This window comes from Heterocephalus glaber, unplaced genomic scaffold, assembly GCF_053883595.1.
Source record: "Heterocephalus glaber isolate CG9 unplaced genomic scaffold, H.glaber_assembly_v1.0 deba00000676, whole genome shotgun sequence".
NCBI lineage: Eukaryota > Metazoa > Chordata > Mammalia > Rodentia > Bathyergidae > Heterocephalus > Heterocephalus glaber.
Genome location: NW_028258156.1, coordinates 14,328,627 through 14,346,828, shown reverse-complemented (window position 1 = coordinate 14,346,828; position 18,202 = coordinate 14,328,627). Strand labels below are relative to the sequence as shown.

The 18,202-nt window shown below is 34.7% G+C and overlaps 1 protein-coding gene across 1 annotated transcript in view; it reads right to left on the bottom strand.

Annotated features, from left to right (window-relative positions):
* Positions 1–18,202, bottom strand: part of Agmo (alkylglycerol monooxygenase) — a 178,842-nt gene that overhangs the window by 51,508 nt on the left and 109,132 nt on the right. The window contains 1 exon segment of the mRNA XM_087206561.1: positions 13,372–13,518. Coding sequence (XP_087062687.1) covers positions 13,372–13,518 — 147 coding nt within the window.

Sequence of the window (18,202 nt, the reverse complement as noted above, 5' to 3'; positions counted from 1 at the left end):
GCCTGTTCATTTCAGATGCCCACTTTTGGATTGGGTCTTTAAGTTTGGGAGGTCTCATTTTTTTAAAATTCTTCAGATGTTCTAGATAGTAGACCTTTGATAACCTTAAGATATTTATAGCTAAATGGATGCACATTGAGGCCATATTCTTAGGTGAAATAAATAGGACACACATGTGTAAATATCAAATTGTTTCTCTGGTATGAGAATCTGAAAGTGTAAATGAGGACAAAGTGTACAATAGATAATATAAAATTGGAAGAGAAGGTCCAAAGAGGAAGCAGAGGGATAGGGGAAAGGAAAGAAAGGAAAGGAAAAAATATGAGATGAGGAAAAAATGGAAACAAAGTCTTTGTAAATGGGGAGGGTCAGAGGGGTTGAAGGGAGGGCAGGGGAATGGGGAAAACATAAGAACCAAGATATATTAGGTAAAGGTACAAATTCCCAATGATGAATGTTATCATCTTGTATACCTAAAAGGTACCAATAAACTTAATGAATTTAAAATAAATAAATAAATAACTTTCTCAACAGATAATACCAGCATGTATTTCACACAGAGCAACTCAAAATATTTATATGAATTTGCCATTGGGCAATATTTATATCTCAAATAAACAAATTTTGGTAATAAAACATGATCACAAGTAGGATCAGTTTGTATTATTTATAGGTGGATTATTAAGTGATGAGTTAGAGTAGTAACAAAAAATACATGAATTTTATTAAACAGATCAATTTTTAAGCAGTGTTTCCACCACAGACTCTTTGTGGTATTCACAAAGTCCTCAAACTTCTCCAGGCCTGTTTATTCAAATCAGTGGTGGGCTGGGGATTTAGTTCAGTGGTTCTACCACCTGCCTCACAAGCGCAAGGTCCCAAGTTTGATCCCCAGTACCAAACAAAACAAAACAAAAAAATCAAGTAAATGGTGAAGATGAAAATGATTTGAAATCTATTCATCCGTTTGGTAACAAAAGATCTATTGTATTACAGTTTGATATTTTTTGTAATGTATTAGAACATGATCTTACAATAGGTTAATCACAAATGTTTACAATATAATTATGATAAAGTACTTCAGTTAAAGGATATTTTGGAACTTCCTCTGAAACATGAGGAAAAAATGTAGAACTTTGTTGGATGTTTATTAAATAGTTGTGTTTGTAGTGACAGTGCATGGTAATATTTATAGTTCCTCATAATTTCCCAAAGCGTGGAGAAGTCCTTTGAGAGAGTAACAGCAATTATGGAAAAGGTGGCCCTATGGTTAAGTAGGAAAGTATTGAGTTAAACAAGTAAAGTTTCCTTACATGAATTTTTCAGATCCTTTACTATGCTAATGTGAGCCCTAAGCCTATTAACCTATATTATACATTCTTGATGAATTTCCCAAGTTTTAGATTTCCTAAAAACTCATTTCATGAAACAATATCCTAAAATTTACAAACAAGTATATACAGTATAATGATGAACTAATAATTTTTTTAAAATGAACCCACCATGAATTCTAAAAAAAAAATCACATTTTTAATCAGAAATAAACATAGAGGAAAAGGAATAATTCACTTGAATGATTATTTAATGTGATTAATACAGTAGTCACAAAAATGAATCTAATTATGCAATTAGGTCCTAATTTTTATGATGGAAAACTGACTAGTAAATGTGGCCCATATATATGAGCATCTTTGTGTGTTTGTGTGTGTGTGTGTGTGTGTGTGTGTTTGTGTGTGTGATGCTGGGGATTGAACTGTGCCTCACATGTGTTAGGCAAGTGGTCTACCACTGAACTACATGCCTAGCCCTCATTATTTGTTTCATGTTCAGTCTTGGCATTCTCAAATATTCTATAGCCTACAAAATCAATGTAAATGCAAAGTCTATCATAACTCTTTAAATGTGTGCATTTGATTGGAGAAACTTCTCCTTTATCAAACTCAGAGCAACTCGCAGTACCTGAGTCAGAGGACATTACACTATTTACTAAATACATCTATTTCTACCATAGGAGCACACTCGCCCCATTCTGACTCAGAGGTTCTTGGTGTTAAATTATACTGATCACGCTGGGTTATTGCATTGTTTTAGGAGGGAAGTTTATTTAATTGGGCTATAAAGCTGGAAAAGAGTCTAGATCCTGGTCTGTGTGGAATAGATGAGGGTAAACCAAGGTGTGCTGTTAGGCTAATGATAGAAAGTGAGAGGATTTTATTGTTATAAGTGAGTTATGCAAACAGGAGTTTTATGAGATGACATCATGAAACAAGACATCACATAGTATATGGGGCAAATGATAAATATTTTAGCATTGTGAAATATTTTGGAGGTAGTGTGGTGAAAAACTGGGATGGATTATGGGACTGTGGGACAGACAGCAGGGAATCCATGAACCCCGACCCCACTATAACAATGTGTGAACTGTGTGCCTAGGGAGTGCATATTTTTCTAAATAAATCGTCTTTTGCTGTCATCAGGAAGTCTGTGATTCACCATGGCAATCAGTCAATCAATCAATAAATAGTTTACACAGTAGCTAAACCAATGATAGAGGCTTTTAAAATCATGTTAAAGAGGCTGGGCATGATACAACTGTTAGCACGCATCTTTTTAAGATTATAAAAGGTATAAAATATAAAAATGTGTTTGGAGCCCATTTCAAGAACTAAGTGAAAAGTGATACATATTCAATCATGGGAGGAGACATGGGATCAAGAGGTAGAATACATACAATAGATCTAAGGATTTTGTAACTATGTCAACATAGGAATGAAGGATAGAGTGTTACAGAAGTTAGCTATATTCCTGGTTGTGTATTGGGTTGTGCTGTTCAACCACATGGTGAGCAGGAATAAAAATAGCTAGTAAGGTTAATTTTGGAAGTGTTGTGTTGAGATATGTACTAAGGAAGCTACTGAATAAAAAGAAGCGAGTGTCTAGAATTCAATATTAAGGAACCAGAAAATGAATTTGCTGATACAGGTACCAAACAAATATCCATTTGATAATGTGAACTAATGGGAGCATTCACAGTGGAATGATAAGAGCCACAAAAAATCTTAAATAACATTGGTAGGATATTGGGTGCAAACAGGACAGTCCCAGTGGTGGGAAAGATCAAATACGCAATGTCAGCAGAGGTAAATGAGCAATTCTTTAGTGAAGAATAAAATTAACTCAAAATGTGTAAAAGAGACATTGAAAAGACGATAGTGACACTGAATTTACAGGTACAGATTAGAGGAGCAGTAGACCTGAAATCCATATCTCAGTAAGTTTGGAACCAAGAGAAGGTGAAAAATTGGAGAGGTTAATCACTCCTTTCTTTCCCTGAGAATAAGAAAGGAAATGGCTAGAGATAGTTGTTGCCTAGAACAATGACTGAGGGAGGAGAGCTTCGCTTGTCTATGATTTTATAATTGAACAACATGAATGTATTTATGTCTCAGAAAGAGCCAGTTGAGAAGAACAGAGATAAATGTCAATAGTGGGTGACTGGACAAAGTTCAAGAGAGGAAATAAGATAAGAGTAATGTCACCAAACTTAAGGTTTAGACTTGCTAAAGAGAGGTGAATATTTTTCCTGAATCTACAGGTAAGAAAGCATGTTCACCTGTGAATTCATAAGTCTTAATTGAAGACATATGAACGGGAAGTACAGCAAGGGAAAGCCAGAAAAACTCACATTTCCCTGTGAAGTTGTACATATGTTCATAAGAGAGCAGTGGAGAGGAGATGTGGTACAGACTGCCAAGTTCCAGAGGCACAGAGGAGTCTCAAGTTTATGGCCAGGTGAGCAGTGCTGAGGGCCGAGCTGTGTCTGGAAGCCATATGTGGAGGAACACCCAAAGCCCATCCTCACTGGAGGCCAGCGCAGCGAGCAGCAACTTGTGATGGGAGAGAAGCAGGAGGAGATGGAGTCCTGCAATCATAGAGGACTTCAAGGTAATGTAATTGAAATCTGGGCTGGGCTTGCCCAGAAAGGGAAATTAAAGGCATTAGGTTGCCTGAGGTAGGAGGTAAAGTAAGGAGGAGATGACAAACTGGCACAAACAAAGTAGAGTTTGAGAAAAGAGAACTGTCTCAGAGTAAACTGTTAATAAAATAGTTGAAGATTAAGTGTGTAATTATATTGAGATAAATTAAAAAACGTTTGAGCTCCAGGCTTAAATGTCTGCTTCATTTTAATGGTTCTAAATAGCTTAACTACTTTTTCTAATGTCTGATCTTCTATGATTCCTATAATTTTCATTTATTTTTATACATCATTTTAGAGAAAAAATATTTTAAAATTTTTTCTACAGAACTCAGACACTAAGAATTGAAGAATCAAGTAGTATGTCCCATGTTCCTGAAGTCTGCCCCAAAGAAGCAAATCTTTAAGTACAGAAGCTATCCTTCCCCATCCTTAAACATACCTAAACTGTTGCATTTGGAATAAGTGTTCATGTTTCTGTTTAGTCATTATTTTTTAGTAATATAGGCTTAAGTTTTTGATCCCATGTCTATGCTATGATCCATTTCCTCCTTGTACATCGCACCTTCTCATAACACCATATTCTAGCTACTGTGGTAACATTAAGTATTGAGTTGTATCCCTCCAAAAGATATGTAAGCCCTAGCATCTAGTACATCAGAATTTGACCATTTTTGTTAGTAGCATCTTTGTAGAGGTAATTGAGTTAAAATGAGTTGATTAGACCAGGTCCTGACACGGTATGACCAAGTGTCATTCCCAAAGGGAAATTATAGTCACAGAGACAGACATGGACAGAGGGAGAGGGGCAGACACAGACCACAGTGATTCATCTCCGAGACAAGAAGGGCCAGAGGTTGCCTGCAGAGCCCAGAATCTAAGATTCAGGCATTGAACTGCTCTGTCTTATCCCTCAGAAGGAATCAGCCCAGCTGACTACTTGATTTCAGGCTTCAGAGCCCCAGAATTGTAAGACAATACTTTTCTGTTCTAAGTCACCTAATTTGGGCTACTCTGTTCCAGCAGTCCTCAAAAAACAGGTACATATTGCCACACATTTCACTTGCGATTCTCTCAATTTATATTTTTCCCTAACTTAGTGTTTTCACAGATACTGTCTTTCTACATGGCATTCTATTTACAACTTTGTCTATGGAAAACTTTTACTGTTTTTTCAGATTTGACTCCAGTATTGCTTTACAAAGCCTCCATTGGACCACAGCAGTTTATAGTAACTTTACAGTTTGGAAGACCACCAGTTTGCTTGCCTGAGTCTCTCCAAGGAAAGCGATCACCTGAGCACACAAGTTTGTGCTTATCTCTAGATCCCCAACCTTTGCCATCAACCCGTCCCGGTGCCAGTTAGTAGTTTATGTGGGAAAAATAGCAGATGTACTTCTCCAAACAAGAACAGTAACATGTAAAGAAAGTAGAATATTTTAGCCAATTGTACTATTTTTTAAAAGAGATGATAAGATAGTGCCACTTCATGTACAATTCCTCACAATGCTCCTCCTCATTTATCCTTTATTGTAAAGACTACAAATGACTGCAATTTCTCCAAAGACATCAAAAATCAGAGAATACTTTTATTTACCAGATTTCAAAATGACCTGGTAAGTTACAGCAGATTTCCCTGATGCTCAATTTGAGGCTTTGGAATTGATAAATATTCAATGCAGCACACAGTCTCATTTTTTAGCCGTCTTTCAGTGGTGACTGAGGGTGGCCAGGGGTGCCTTGGAGTACTGAGGCAAGGTTCTAAGAGAAGTTTTGTTTCTTTACTTCATGGGGGCTCCAGGCATGCTTTCCTTCCATGACAAAGAGTTATGGGAATTGTATCCCCAGTGCATTCAAATGCATTACATCAAAGTTGTTAGTTTCTCATATCTTTATTTGCTCACATTTGTCTTTACATATCAACTCCAGCAACTGAAAAACAGTTTTTGCTTATGTAGCTTGGCAGAGAGTACAGTGTAATAAGAAGATCTGAGATTTCACAGAGCTTCCTCTGTGGGCTTGCATATAATATAAAAACAAAATCCTTCATGAGAAACACACATGATAAATTTCAAACGATTTCCATAGTCATTCTTTAAGGTGATAGTCAAAACAATCCCATGAAAAGGCAGAGCAAATAGTAAGAGCCCCGTTTCATGTACAAAATCACAGAGACTCAAATGTTAGAGGAGCAAAGATACTTAAAAACTGAGCTATGCCCAAAAATGAAAATTAATTTTTAAATTGGAGATGAGATGACAGTGGAGTGTGTAGTAGATGAAACTGGAGAGAGAGGTGACATAAGGTCTTGACTAATTCTGCTTGTGATATGGAGTCAATTATATTCTTTCTCAAAACAGAGAGATTTATTTTGACCAGAGGGGTGTTCTGGAAAGGTTACATTGTGTATTGGATTAAAAGATTAAGAATGGAAAAATGAAGAATTTCTTTAGACTAATGGCCAATTTAAAAAAGTATTGGCTTATATATTGTTATTTATGACAACAGCCTGAGGGTCCCAGGAATTAGTGTCTGTTATTGAAGGTTCGTTCTAACTTTTTCCAGAGTTGATATAAAATATACAGTGGGTCTGACTATTAAAATGTATATATGCACTTGTATTTTTAATTAGTTATTTAATACACTGTCGTCTACACTCTTCACCTAGTTTCCTCTATTTTTAATATTAGCTACCATGTTGTTTTTGGAACACCTTAGAAATCCACAATAATAAATCAGTATTAATAAACTTCACATCTTATTTGCATTTTACTAGGTTTTAGCTTTTGGGTTTTTCCCCCTAGTGTTCTTTCCTCTCTTTTCGGATTATATCCAGAATGCAGCATCTATGGCATCTTTGTAACTTTTAGCTTCCTCTGATCAGTGATAATTTCTGAGCTGTGCCTTTGGTTTTGTGTGACTTTTACAGTTTTGAGAAGTATTGGTTATGTATTTTGTTAAATGTCCCTCAATCTAAGTGACATATGTCTTTTCTCATAGATGTTCAGGATGACTACCACAGTGCTGAAGGGCAGTTCTCATCGTTTCTTATGGAGGATGTGTGCTATCAACCTGACTTATCATTGCTGCCATTTACTTTGATCTTAGGTTGTGATGGCCAGTTTTCTGCACTCTGAAGTTCCTTTTCCATTCTCAGCCTTCCTCAAAGAGGGAAGGGGAGCACCTGGTAAAGCTCCATTTCCTGGAATATGGAGTATTTACATAAATTATTTGAAATTCTTTAAAGGAATTTCTCTCCCATTTATCTCTCCCTAATTATCCAGTCATTTATCTATGTCAATATGCACTGGCTTCAAGAATATTTATTTCCTTATTTGGATTATGACTCCATACAGTGTTGTATACTTTGTTGTTGTTCAGGGTTTTTTGTTGTTGTTTTTTTTTCCCAATTTTTCCCATTGGGAGCTCTTTCCAAAAGACTCCTGGATTCCTTTCACAAACTCCTTTTATTTTTGAGCAATTCTGTAAGTATGTTTTGAATATAAAATTGTACCATTCCGGTGCATTATCTATAAAATTAGAAAAAAAAAAACTAATACTGACACCATTACATATTGTATACTATACATGGGTATAAAACACATATTACTATTTGTATTATAGGGTTATGTTCAGAGCTATAATGATCCCCAATTGTTTCATATGTTCAGAGGTGGAACTTTCAGAAGGTGATTGGATTGTGGGGCCCTATGCTCACAAGCAGGTTAATTTATTGAAAAGTTCATAGCTGAATGTGTTGCTTTGACATGGGCCCTGGGTTTCTTGGGGTTTGACCTGAAAAGGTACATTTCTGTCCCCAGGTCCTCCTTTTCTTCTATGCATTCTTTCAGCCATGAAGCGACCTTTTCTGTCATGCCTTTAAACCATGCCATTTCTCCCTTGGAGCCAGTCTACCAAGGACTGAGCCAATTGAAACCATGGGCAAAATATAAATCTCTCCTCCTTTAAGTGAATAGGATATGTTGTCCCATTCGTGGCAAAGTGATTAAGATATAGACATTAATTAAGATGTATAATCAAAGATCAAAGTGGTGCACAAAACTATAGATTACAGTAGATTGTAAATAAAATGGTACTTGCTTTCAGAAGCTCAATAAATTGTAGCTCTTGTGAGAGGGTAATATTAAGCTTCAAATTGGCTTCAAAAAGCAACTTGTATGTGCAGAAATTCTAGAAAATTGAATTTTTATCTTTACTTTATATGACAAGTCTGCTGCTCTAATTTTCATGATAATATGGAAAAATGCACTCTGTTAATTTTGCTCTAATTTCACACATCAGTTTTCTTTTAAAAAATATGACCCATTTATTTGTTCTAAAATACATGGTTACCTGGTAACTGCCAAGTAATAGGCTTTATGTAACAGTGCTGACGAGGAGAAGCTGATAAATGACTTAAAGAAAATAAAGAGAGCTGAGATCTGCTCTTTCATTTTAATATCTTGAAAGTTCTATTATTGACTAGTAATTATCACAGAGCCTTTAATGTCTCCTGTCTTCTAAGGGACCTAAAAGTGCTGGTCAAGAATCCTGGGTGACTACAACCCCAATTTTTCATTTCCCATTGTGAAAGTTCCAAATCACTCTCTAAAAACAACAACAAAAACAAACAAACAAACAAACAAAAACCCAGCATCATTTGATCCATTCCCAGTACTCGTTTCCTTATTCAGAACTTTTTCAGTGTCTCTTAAAAAGTGGCAGGAAAAGGTACAGGGAAAATTTTGTAGTAATAAGATAAGTGGGAAACTTCACTTCACTTACATTTTCACTGTCTGTAAATTTGGATGCATGGACTCAATAGAGGGAATGACTAAGGGAAGCCAAGATGGGTATGATAATAAACTGTGCTTAGTGTTTGTAGTGGAGGGCCCACGCAGGAACGTTCTATGTAGTGCAACATGGAGGACTTTTCTCAGATTCATTTTTGTAGCCTTAAAAACAAATGGTCTAAATATATTAGCTTCACGATTTCTTTTAATCCTGAAATATATAATGCCCTGATGTAATTTTCCCTTGGATAATTCCTCAGGCAATTAATTGAATCAGCCATCTGTTCAGCCTATTTTGTACAGAACAACAAAAAGCTATATTCACGCAGCTGTTGCTTAAAAAGACAGGGTGGACAGTGTTCTGCTCTCCATCCCCAGCCCTGTTTCTCCCTCCATTCACTATTCTGGACATTTTGTCCAGTGAAATATTTCCTTCTGGATTTAATCATCTAGAGTTCCAGCACAAGCCATAGGAAATGAAAACAAATATATATTTCTTTTCCATGTATAGTATGTACACCTGTGTGATGGATCATATATGTCCCAACTGTACCTTCTGAAGACAGCCCCTAAGGCACTCCAGAATGTTACCTTGGCTGAAAATAGGATTGTTGCAGGTGTAATTAGTTAAGATGTGGTCATACTGGAGTAAGATAGGCCTCCTATATTCAATATAATGGATGTCCTTAGTATTACAAGGGAAATTTGGACCCCCAAAAAACTAGGAAAGGTATCATATGAATATTGTAGTTGTGTCATCTGAAACTACCAGAGCCTGGGAGAGGGGAATAGATTGGATCCTTCCTCAGTGCCTTCAGATGTAGTCCTATCCTGATACACCTTGATTTTGACGTTTGGTGTCCCGAACTCTGAGACAATAAATTTCTAATTTTCTAAGCCCCCTAGTTGGTAATTTTTCATTGCATAAGCACTAGGAAAAAAATATAAATCTTAGTACAGCTCTATGGTATGGAGGGTTTACAGATTTGTTTTGCTTATACTGCTGTTTGGGTTAGCACTCAATGCCAGTACATTTTTATATCAGCTATGAGGCATCTAGTTTCAAGCACTTGGCTTTTCCCATACTAGCTATGTAATTAACCTCACAGATCTTCACTTCACTGATAATAATAATATTTGACCTCAAGAACCATAAATTTATTTATGAATATTAAAAAGAGAACATAAGCTAAAAACAATACTGTACTGGGGTACGATGAAGATTCGGAGAATAGAGGTAAAATCCACTGTAGCTGGCCTCTATGAGTTCAAGTCTACTCCTCCCTTTACTAGTTGGGTTACTGAACTATAGGTTTAATTCTGTCTTTTAAAAATGAAAGTTATAGACGTTCTTGCATATTAATTTGTGAAAACCAAATAAGTCAATATATAAAGAGGTCTTAGAAAACTGTCCAACACATCCAAAGTTTATGGAACCATACAAATTTTCAGTCATAATTTATAGACAGTAGATACTGATTTTAGATATAATATTAAGTGTGAATCAATGGTGATGTTGCATATTAATAACTCTAAAGGGGTAAGCAGGGCAAATCATGGGAAAGGATGTTATGAGGTAGATAAAGGTTGTCCACTGAGTCAGAAGAACTTTAGAACAGAGGCAATTTCCAGTAGATATTATTCTGGCCATTTACTTGTGTGACGATATTTTAGAGCCAAAATTTGTTGATCTTTCCATTTTCCTATATTTGTCACTACAAAGAAATACCTGAGGAAATCTAACTTATAGAGACTTATTTAGCTCATAGTTTGGGATGCAGAAAACCAAATAGCATAGCACAGGCTCTGATGAGGACCTCCTTGGCTGTGTGACTCCATGGTGGATTGCAAAAGCAGGAGCCCACAGAGTGGTGAGCAATCAGGACTCCAAACAGGAAACTAGAAAGAGCTACTGGGGTCCCACAGTCCCTGAAATTGCATAGGTCGAAATGATTGAATACTTCCTACTAAGCCCATCCCTTAAAAGATTCACCCTGCCCCCTTGGTCCTGGTGGGATCAAGGTTCTAACATATAAACTTTGGGGGAACACTACAAACCTTATCCAAATTATGGCAAGCATCATTCAAGTTGAATGTGTACTCTTGGTACCTTGGTTAAAAGTTAATTGGACCACAAATGTGTGGATCTACTTCTGGTTCTTTATCCTATTCTTTTCCATAACATGTCTGTTTTCATGCTCTTACCTTGCTCTTTTGATTACTATATCATGGTATTGTATTTGTAATATCATCTGTCATGTGATGCCTATAGCTTTTTTCTGTTTTTTTTTTAAATAAAAATTGCTTTGGCTATTCTATATATTTTGTAGTTCCCTATAAATTTTAGGATTATTTTTACTGTTTCTATGAAAAAAATGCATGGGATTTTGATAGGTGTTTTAGTGACTCTATAGATCCCTTTAGATAATGTAAAAAATTTATTATTAACTGTTCTGATCCATGAACATGGATATCTTTCCATTTATTTGTATTATCTTTGATTTCTTTCATCAATGTTTTATACTTTCACTTTACAGTATATAAATCTTTGACTTCCTTGGTTAAATTTATTTATGAAGTAGGTGGTTTTTTTATGCTATTGCAAATGTTGCTGTTTTCTTAATTTTTTCAGGCCAATTATTTTTAGCATTTGAATGATATGTCCCTAGCTCTTTATATTTTAAATTTTGAGACAAGGTCTTGCTAAGTTGCTGAGGCTGGGTTCAAATATGTAATCCTTCTGCTTCAGCCTCCCACAATGTTGGCACTACAGGCATCAGCCACTACGCCTGGCTAGAAATAATACTAATTTTCATAAACTGAGTTTTAGACTTACAACTTAACTAAATTTTAGTTTATTAGTTCTAATAATGTTTTGGGTTGGAGTCTCTAATATTTTCTAATTATAAGGTTACTGTTGTCACAGAAAAAAATCAAAATGCACTCTTACACAAGAATCAACTCACAATAGTCTAAAAACTTAAACATAATGCGTGAAACTATAAAATTAGCGGTTGAAAATAGAGTGAAAAAGCTGTACAACATTGGGTATTGGTCTAGAAGAGATTATTTTACTAAGACCCCAAAAGCATAGGTAACAAAAGCAACAGTGAACAAGTTGGGTTACATCAAACTAAAAAGTTTCTGCCCAGAAAAAACAAACAAAGAAAAGACAGTAGAATAAAAAGACAACTCACATATTGGGAGAAAATATTTGTGAGTGTACCATAGATAGAGGCTAATATTTCAATACTATTAAGGAAGTCAAATTATTGAATGAAAAGGAAACTAATGCTATTAAAAATGCGCAAAAAGACTTGAATAAACTTTTCTCAAAAGATATAAAAATAGAAAATAAATAAATGTAAAAACAATGCCTCTAATCATCAGAGAAATATAAATTAAAACTATAATTAAGTACTACCTCATACCAATAATATTGGCTATTATCAAAAAAGATGAAAGAATACATGCTGGTGAGAGGATGTGAAGAAAAGTGAATGTTTATAAACTATCGGTGGTATTGTACATTAGTATAGCCATTCTGGAAAGCAACATGGATGTTCTTAACAAAACTAAAAGTAGGATTATTGTATGTGTGAGTAGTAGCAGTCCTACTATAAGGTGTAGACCCAATGAAGTTGAAAGCTGTATGCTGGCTATGGTTGTACTCCCATGCTACTTGCAGCATTATTCATAACAGCCAAGATATGAAAAAATCTAAGTTTTGTTGGATAAGTAGATTTATTAAATATGGTATATATACAGAGTGGGATACCGCTGAAGGTTTAAAAATGAGAAATTGTGCCATTTTTGTCAACCTGAATGAACCCAGAGGACATCATATTAAGTAAAATAAATCAGGCTCAGAGAGTCACATATTGCATTATGTCACTTATATGTGGGAGCTCAAAAGTTGAATTCTTAGAAACAGAGAGGGACAGTGCTCACCACAGTTGTGAAAACAGGTGTGGGGCTGGGGTGGTCCAGGTAAGATATTTGTCAGTAGGTGCAAAGATAAATAAGAGGGATAATTTCTGGTGTTCTATTGTACAGAATGATGAGTATAGTTAATAATAAACATATTGTACATATATCAAAATAGCTAAAAGATTTCAAAAGTTCTCACCACAAATAAATGATACATATTTCAGGTAATATATGTGCTAATTACCCTCATTTGATCCTTCCACTGTATAAACCATATGTTTCAAAACATTGAGCTCTTTAAATACATATGATAATTATTTGTCAATTAAAAATTTCAACAGCAAAGATTTCAAGTAGATTTTACTTAGGTAGGCAGAAATGGTAACTGCTTTTTTTTTTAATTACTTCTAAAAGTTCCTAATGAAATTCATTTGCTTATATTTTAATTGAGATGCATTGTCTATACATCACTTTCCTAGCTAAGAGTAAATATAAAAAGCCAGGCCTTTTCTCACATTACTGTCTATATCAAGGCTAGATTTTAGGACAAACAAAGATCACTATTGGGAAAGACCATATGCTTTATGTGTGTCTGGTCTTACAGAAGAGAAGGAAAAGACATGTAGTAGTTAATCTGGCCTTACAGACCTGAAAGAGGCATTTTTAGTAAACATCTTCCATTAGTTTTCTCAAAGGAAATAGAAACAGTTGAGACTTTAAAGTATATATCTGGATTCCAGACAGTCTCAGCGCCTTTTTATCTAAGTTACAGACTGCAGAACTGTGGTGTGTTTGGTATCCTGCCCACATAATATTAACCTCTGCAAAACACATAATTTGAAATGTGCCATGAGAATAAGAACAAAGCAACTTCCATTTTCAGTTATGCATGTTGTTAGGTTGAATGAGGATGAAAAATTTGAAGCATCTCTGAAAAGGCTAGGCAACATAATTATAATTAAAATAAGGTACTACAAATCATTTCTGGAACAGATAGAGTATACAAATCAGAAATAAATAAAAAATTAAAACAGCCAATAAACATCATAGTGTCCATGACATAATTAAATGCCGCCAGCCAACTGAAATGACTTCTGAAATTCACACTTTGCTAACATACTGCAATATGACAGCTCATAAAGTAACTGGAAATGTAACAATACGGTGAATAAATAGTGATGATTTTTCAGCATGTGATAACACATTTCTAATTAAAGAAGAATCCTCTGATGGGAGGAACTGGTACATAAATTTTGGAGTGAAATATTATATAACATTATTTCCTGATGGGTTTTTGAGAAATCTTAACCATTGTCTATTGGACTAAGAAACAAAACAGTAATATTTGTTCCTATTATTTGAAGCTTTACTTTAATTTACAGAAATATATTAACTAACAGTCACATATTTTTCTTTTCTTATCTTACCAAGATAGTTATATCATACCTAAAATTTTCCGGTTGCTGCTATCTGTTCTCCTAATAGAGATGGAGATGAATTTTCTTTATTTTCATTGACCATTGCCCAGATTACCTTCATAATGCCTTTTGGTTCACACACCCAACAGCAGAGTGGGTTGTTTCTTTTGCAAGTACAACTATATAATGATTATCTAAGCTAACAGATAAAGAATTTTTTTTATTATGCCGCATTCTTCTTTTATCAATATTTTCCATGTCCTAATACAATCAAATCAAAGTGCCATGTTCTATTCTATTCAGTTAAAAATGTCTGTCCCTTAATTTATGTTTAGTCTTTTGTTAAAAATCTAGGAGATGTGATAGATCTTTGCAGGCTTGGAAATAAGATCTTTAGGGTGGATGCATGAGAAATGGACACTGGACTTAAGAGAGAAACTTAGGCCATTGCTCTTTGCAGTTGCCATATACTACTAGTGAAAATAAATGGCACATTACAGAGTAATTTCTTATTTGTTTTTAATAATAATCATGGCAATTATCAATTATCTATATCTATAAGTGTGGTTGAACTTGGGGATTAGTTTATTAAATGAAGACTTTCTGGACAATCTGTTTAATTATCAAACAAAATTTTCAAAGCAAAAATATCTTGGTAAAAAATGACAGCTCATAGATATAAGAATGGTGTAATTCTGTGAGGATGAGAAGATTATAAGCAGGATTATGAATGCATAGCACTTTTGGACATCATTTCTAATAAAGTCATCTGTCTTCCAGCAGAGAAAGTGTTTTTATTAACCACTAGCCAATAGGGAACTTAGATCCTCATTGGTTAATGTTTATTCATTCCAAAGAACAACACTATATTTCTGTCCAAGCAATTAAAGACATACAAATGAGGACTAATTCGCCATAATGACCCCTAAAATTTTCCTGGCATATCTTTAATATAATTTTGAATAGAAATCCTTGGATTGTTGATCAGTTTACATAACTATACATAAGAGATATGCAAAGACTCTTGAGGCACTTTATTTCTTCAGCTGTTGTGTGGAAGTTGTTTGAGAGGTAATAAATTTAATGAATCTTCTAGGTTTTTAAGGCTTTTACAGATTGAGCCCTTGAAGTAATATAAACACAAATCTTTCTTTAAAACATGCTCATCATTGAACATTTCAGAACCTATTACTTATAAACCTTCATTACAAATCAAAATATTATCTATTTTTAGACCCTTCAGGATTTGACATTTTCCAGGATTGGGATTTTTTTCAGGATTTAATTTTAAAAATTCTATACTAATGCAGCCACAAAGTGAATTCACAAGGGATGAGCTAATCAGATATGTTGTTTAATTAGATAGTAATAATATATATATTGACGCTACTCCCTTATAACCTCCACAGAAGCCAGTGCTGTATCAAAGAATCCACAAAGGCAGAGGTTAAAGACCTGTCTCTTTAGTTGTTTTAAAAGCATTTACTTCCTATCACGAAGTGTGTGTAACACAAGCTTCCCTTCAATGAAGTACAGCTGTGTAAACAGGCTACAGTAACAGGATCCTACTCCCTCACCTCCCTCACTTTGCAGAAACAGGAAAAACAAGCAGGAAACTGGACTTGTTTCTATAGTTTATATTCAGTTTGTTGAAAGTAAATTATTTTCAAAATGGGTTATAAAAATGCATTTTATAGAAAATTGTTCCAATACTTCTTTTATGGATCAAATGAGAAAAAATGAATAATGCATCTACATGTTTGTTTTCGCTAGTACTTGAATTGATGAATTGTTTTTTTTCTCAAGAATGAAAACAAATACCAAGGAGGAAAAAAAATGATGTTGTTCAGAATAAGCTTCTTTCTGTGAAAGGCAACACAATCATACATTCTGCCCAATAATATATTCTTTCCCTATAAGCACATTATAGACTCTCTATGCATAGCTTTGCAATGACATAATTAGAAATAACTATGCTCCTTTCCTGTGTCAAAATGTAAATCTATTATATTATATTAATATATTTGATTAATAGCTGGCCAATGATACCATTCATTTGTCCAGCATTTAATATACCATTCAAGTATGTTGTATTTTTGAGTTCAACTTTTTCAATCTTTTTTTTTTTTGGTACCGGAGATCGAACTCGGGTCCTTGTGCTTGCACAGCAGTCGGCGAAACCATTGAGCTAAATCCCCAGCCCTTTCAATCTTTTAATAAAAGTATGTTACAATAAAATCTATCCTTTTAAATATTCAGTTCTATGATTTTCAACAAATCCAGCTGTGTAATTACTACAGATCAGTCTCATTCCTGCCAAAAAAGTAGCCCACCCTCCACCCACCCCATTTCATGTTTGAAGTAGGCAGAATCTAAGATGTTCAGTGATTCTGAAGACTAGATCATAGACTTTGAACTGGTAATGTGATAAAATGGAACATCTGGGGCCTTGGAAGAGGTGAGTGCCTTTTGAATGTGGGAGGAATGTGAATAAGTCAGGTCCAGAGAGCTGATGAAGGGATGGCCCTCAAAGATTCCAGTCCACTAGTTTCCATGCCTTTTAAAAATACCTTCCCTTTGAATGTAAGCTAGATTTGGTTGACTCCCTTCTGGGGAACATAATTTTGGCAAACAAATGGGAAATGACTCCTGATGTTTGCTTATAAAAGATGGTGCTCATGTCTTGGGCATGCTCTCATACTTGAACATGCCTTGTCTGAGTGAAGCCAGCTGCTATGATGTGAGCTGCCCTTTGGAGGCCTCCCCATGGCAGAAAACTGGGAGCAGCATCTGACGCCCCAGGCAGGAAGGAACTGAGTTTCTCAGCCCAATCATCATGAGGAACTGAATTCTGCTAACTACCTCATGAATGAGCCTGGAAGGAAATTCTCCCATCTTCAGGTGCCATTTCAGCCTGCCAATAGCTGAGTGACTGAACTGTAATCTTAGGAAAGACCCTGAGCAAAAAGCATTCATCTAGTCCATGCCCTGAGTTGAGACCCATGGAAATGATAGGATAATAAGTTTAGTGCTTTAAGCTACCGGTTTGTTATAAAGCACTATAATACAATGATTGTTGGCCACCTCATTCTTATGACCTAGTATCCACTGATCTGTTGTCTTACCTTTTTGAGAAGTTCATATGAATGGAATCATACAGCATTTAGCTTTTTGCATTTAGCAGAATGTGTTAGAGATTTCACCATTTTGCTATGTTTTTTAATAGCTTGTTCCTTTTCATCATGGAGTACTATTCCATTTGTACATATGTAGCACAGTTTGTTTCCATTTGTTCTTCACCATTTGAAGAGTATTTTAGTTGCTTACAGTTTTTTGACAATTACAAATGAAGTTTCTATCAAAATTATCACAGAGTTTTCCTGTGAATATAGGTTTTTATTTTGTTTGGGTAAATACTTAGGAGTGGATTACTGAGCTGTATCGTTATGTAACATTTAATCTGTTAAACTGAAACTGGGCAATTTTGCGTAGAACTAGTAGTGTGTAAAATAGAGTTTAAATCTTTCCACAAACCTGGAAATTTAATTGTTAATAGTATTTTTATTTACTTACCTGATAGGCATTTTAATAACTATGCAGTGTAATGCTAATTTGCATTGCTTTGGGTAATGACAATGATCCACACATTTATTTGCCATCTATATATCTTCATTTAGAAGTATCTGTTCAAAATTAGTACCCAGATTTTAATGGGGTTGTTGTCTCCTGGATATCTTTATATATTCTGCATAAAAGTCATTTATTAAGTGTGATATTTGCATATATTCTCTCCCAGGTAGTAGCTTCGCTTTTCATTATTCAACAATATCTTATGAAGAAAAAAAATCTTAAGTTATCATGAAATTCAATTCATATAGTTGAAAGTTTTAATAAGTTATTGTAGTATATGTAAAAAAAAACAAAATTTTTTAGGGAAATGTTTCAGAATAATGTGAAATCTTTGAATATCTAGATCAATCTATATATAGGATATATCCCAAAAATATCTATGTGAGTCTCTTGGCTCATAGCTTGTAATCTATGGAATGAAAAGAATTAACCCATTAGGTTCACTTGAGATGTAA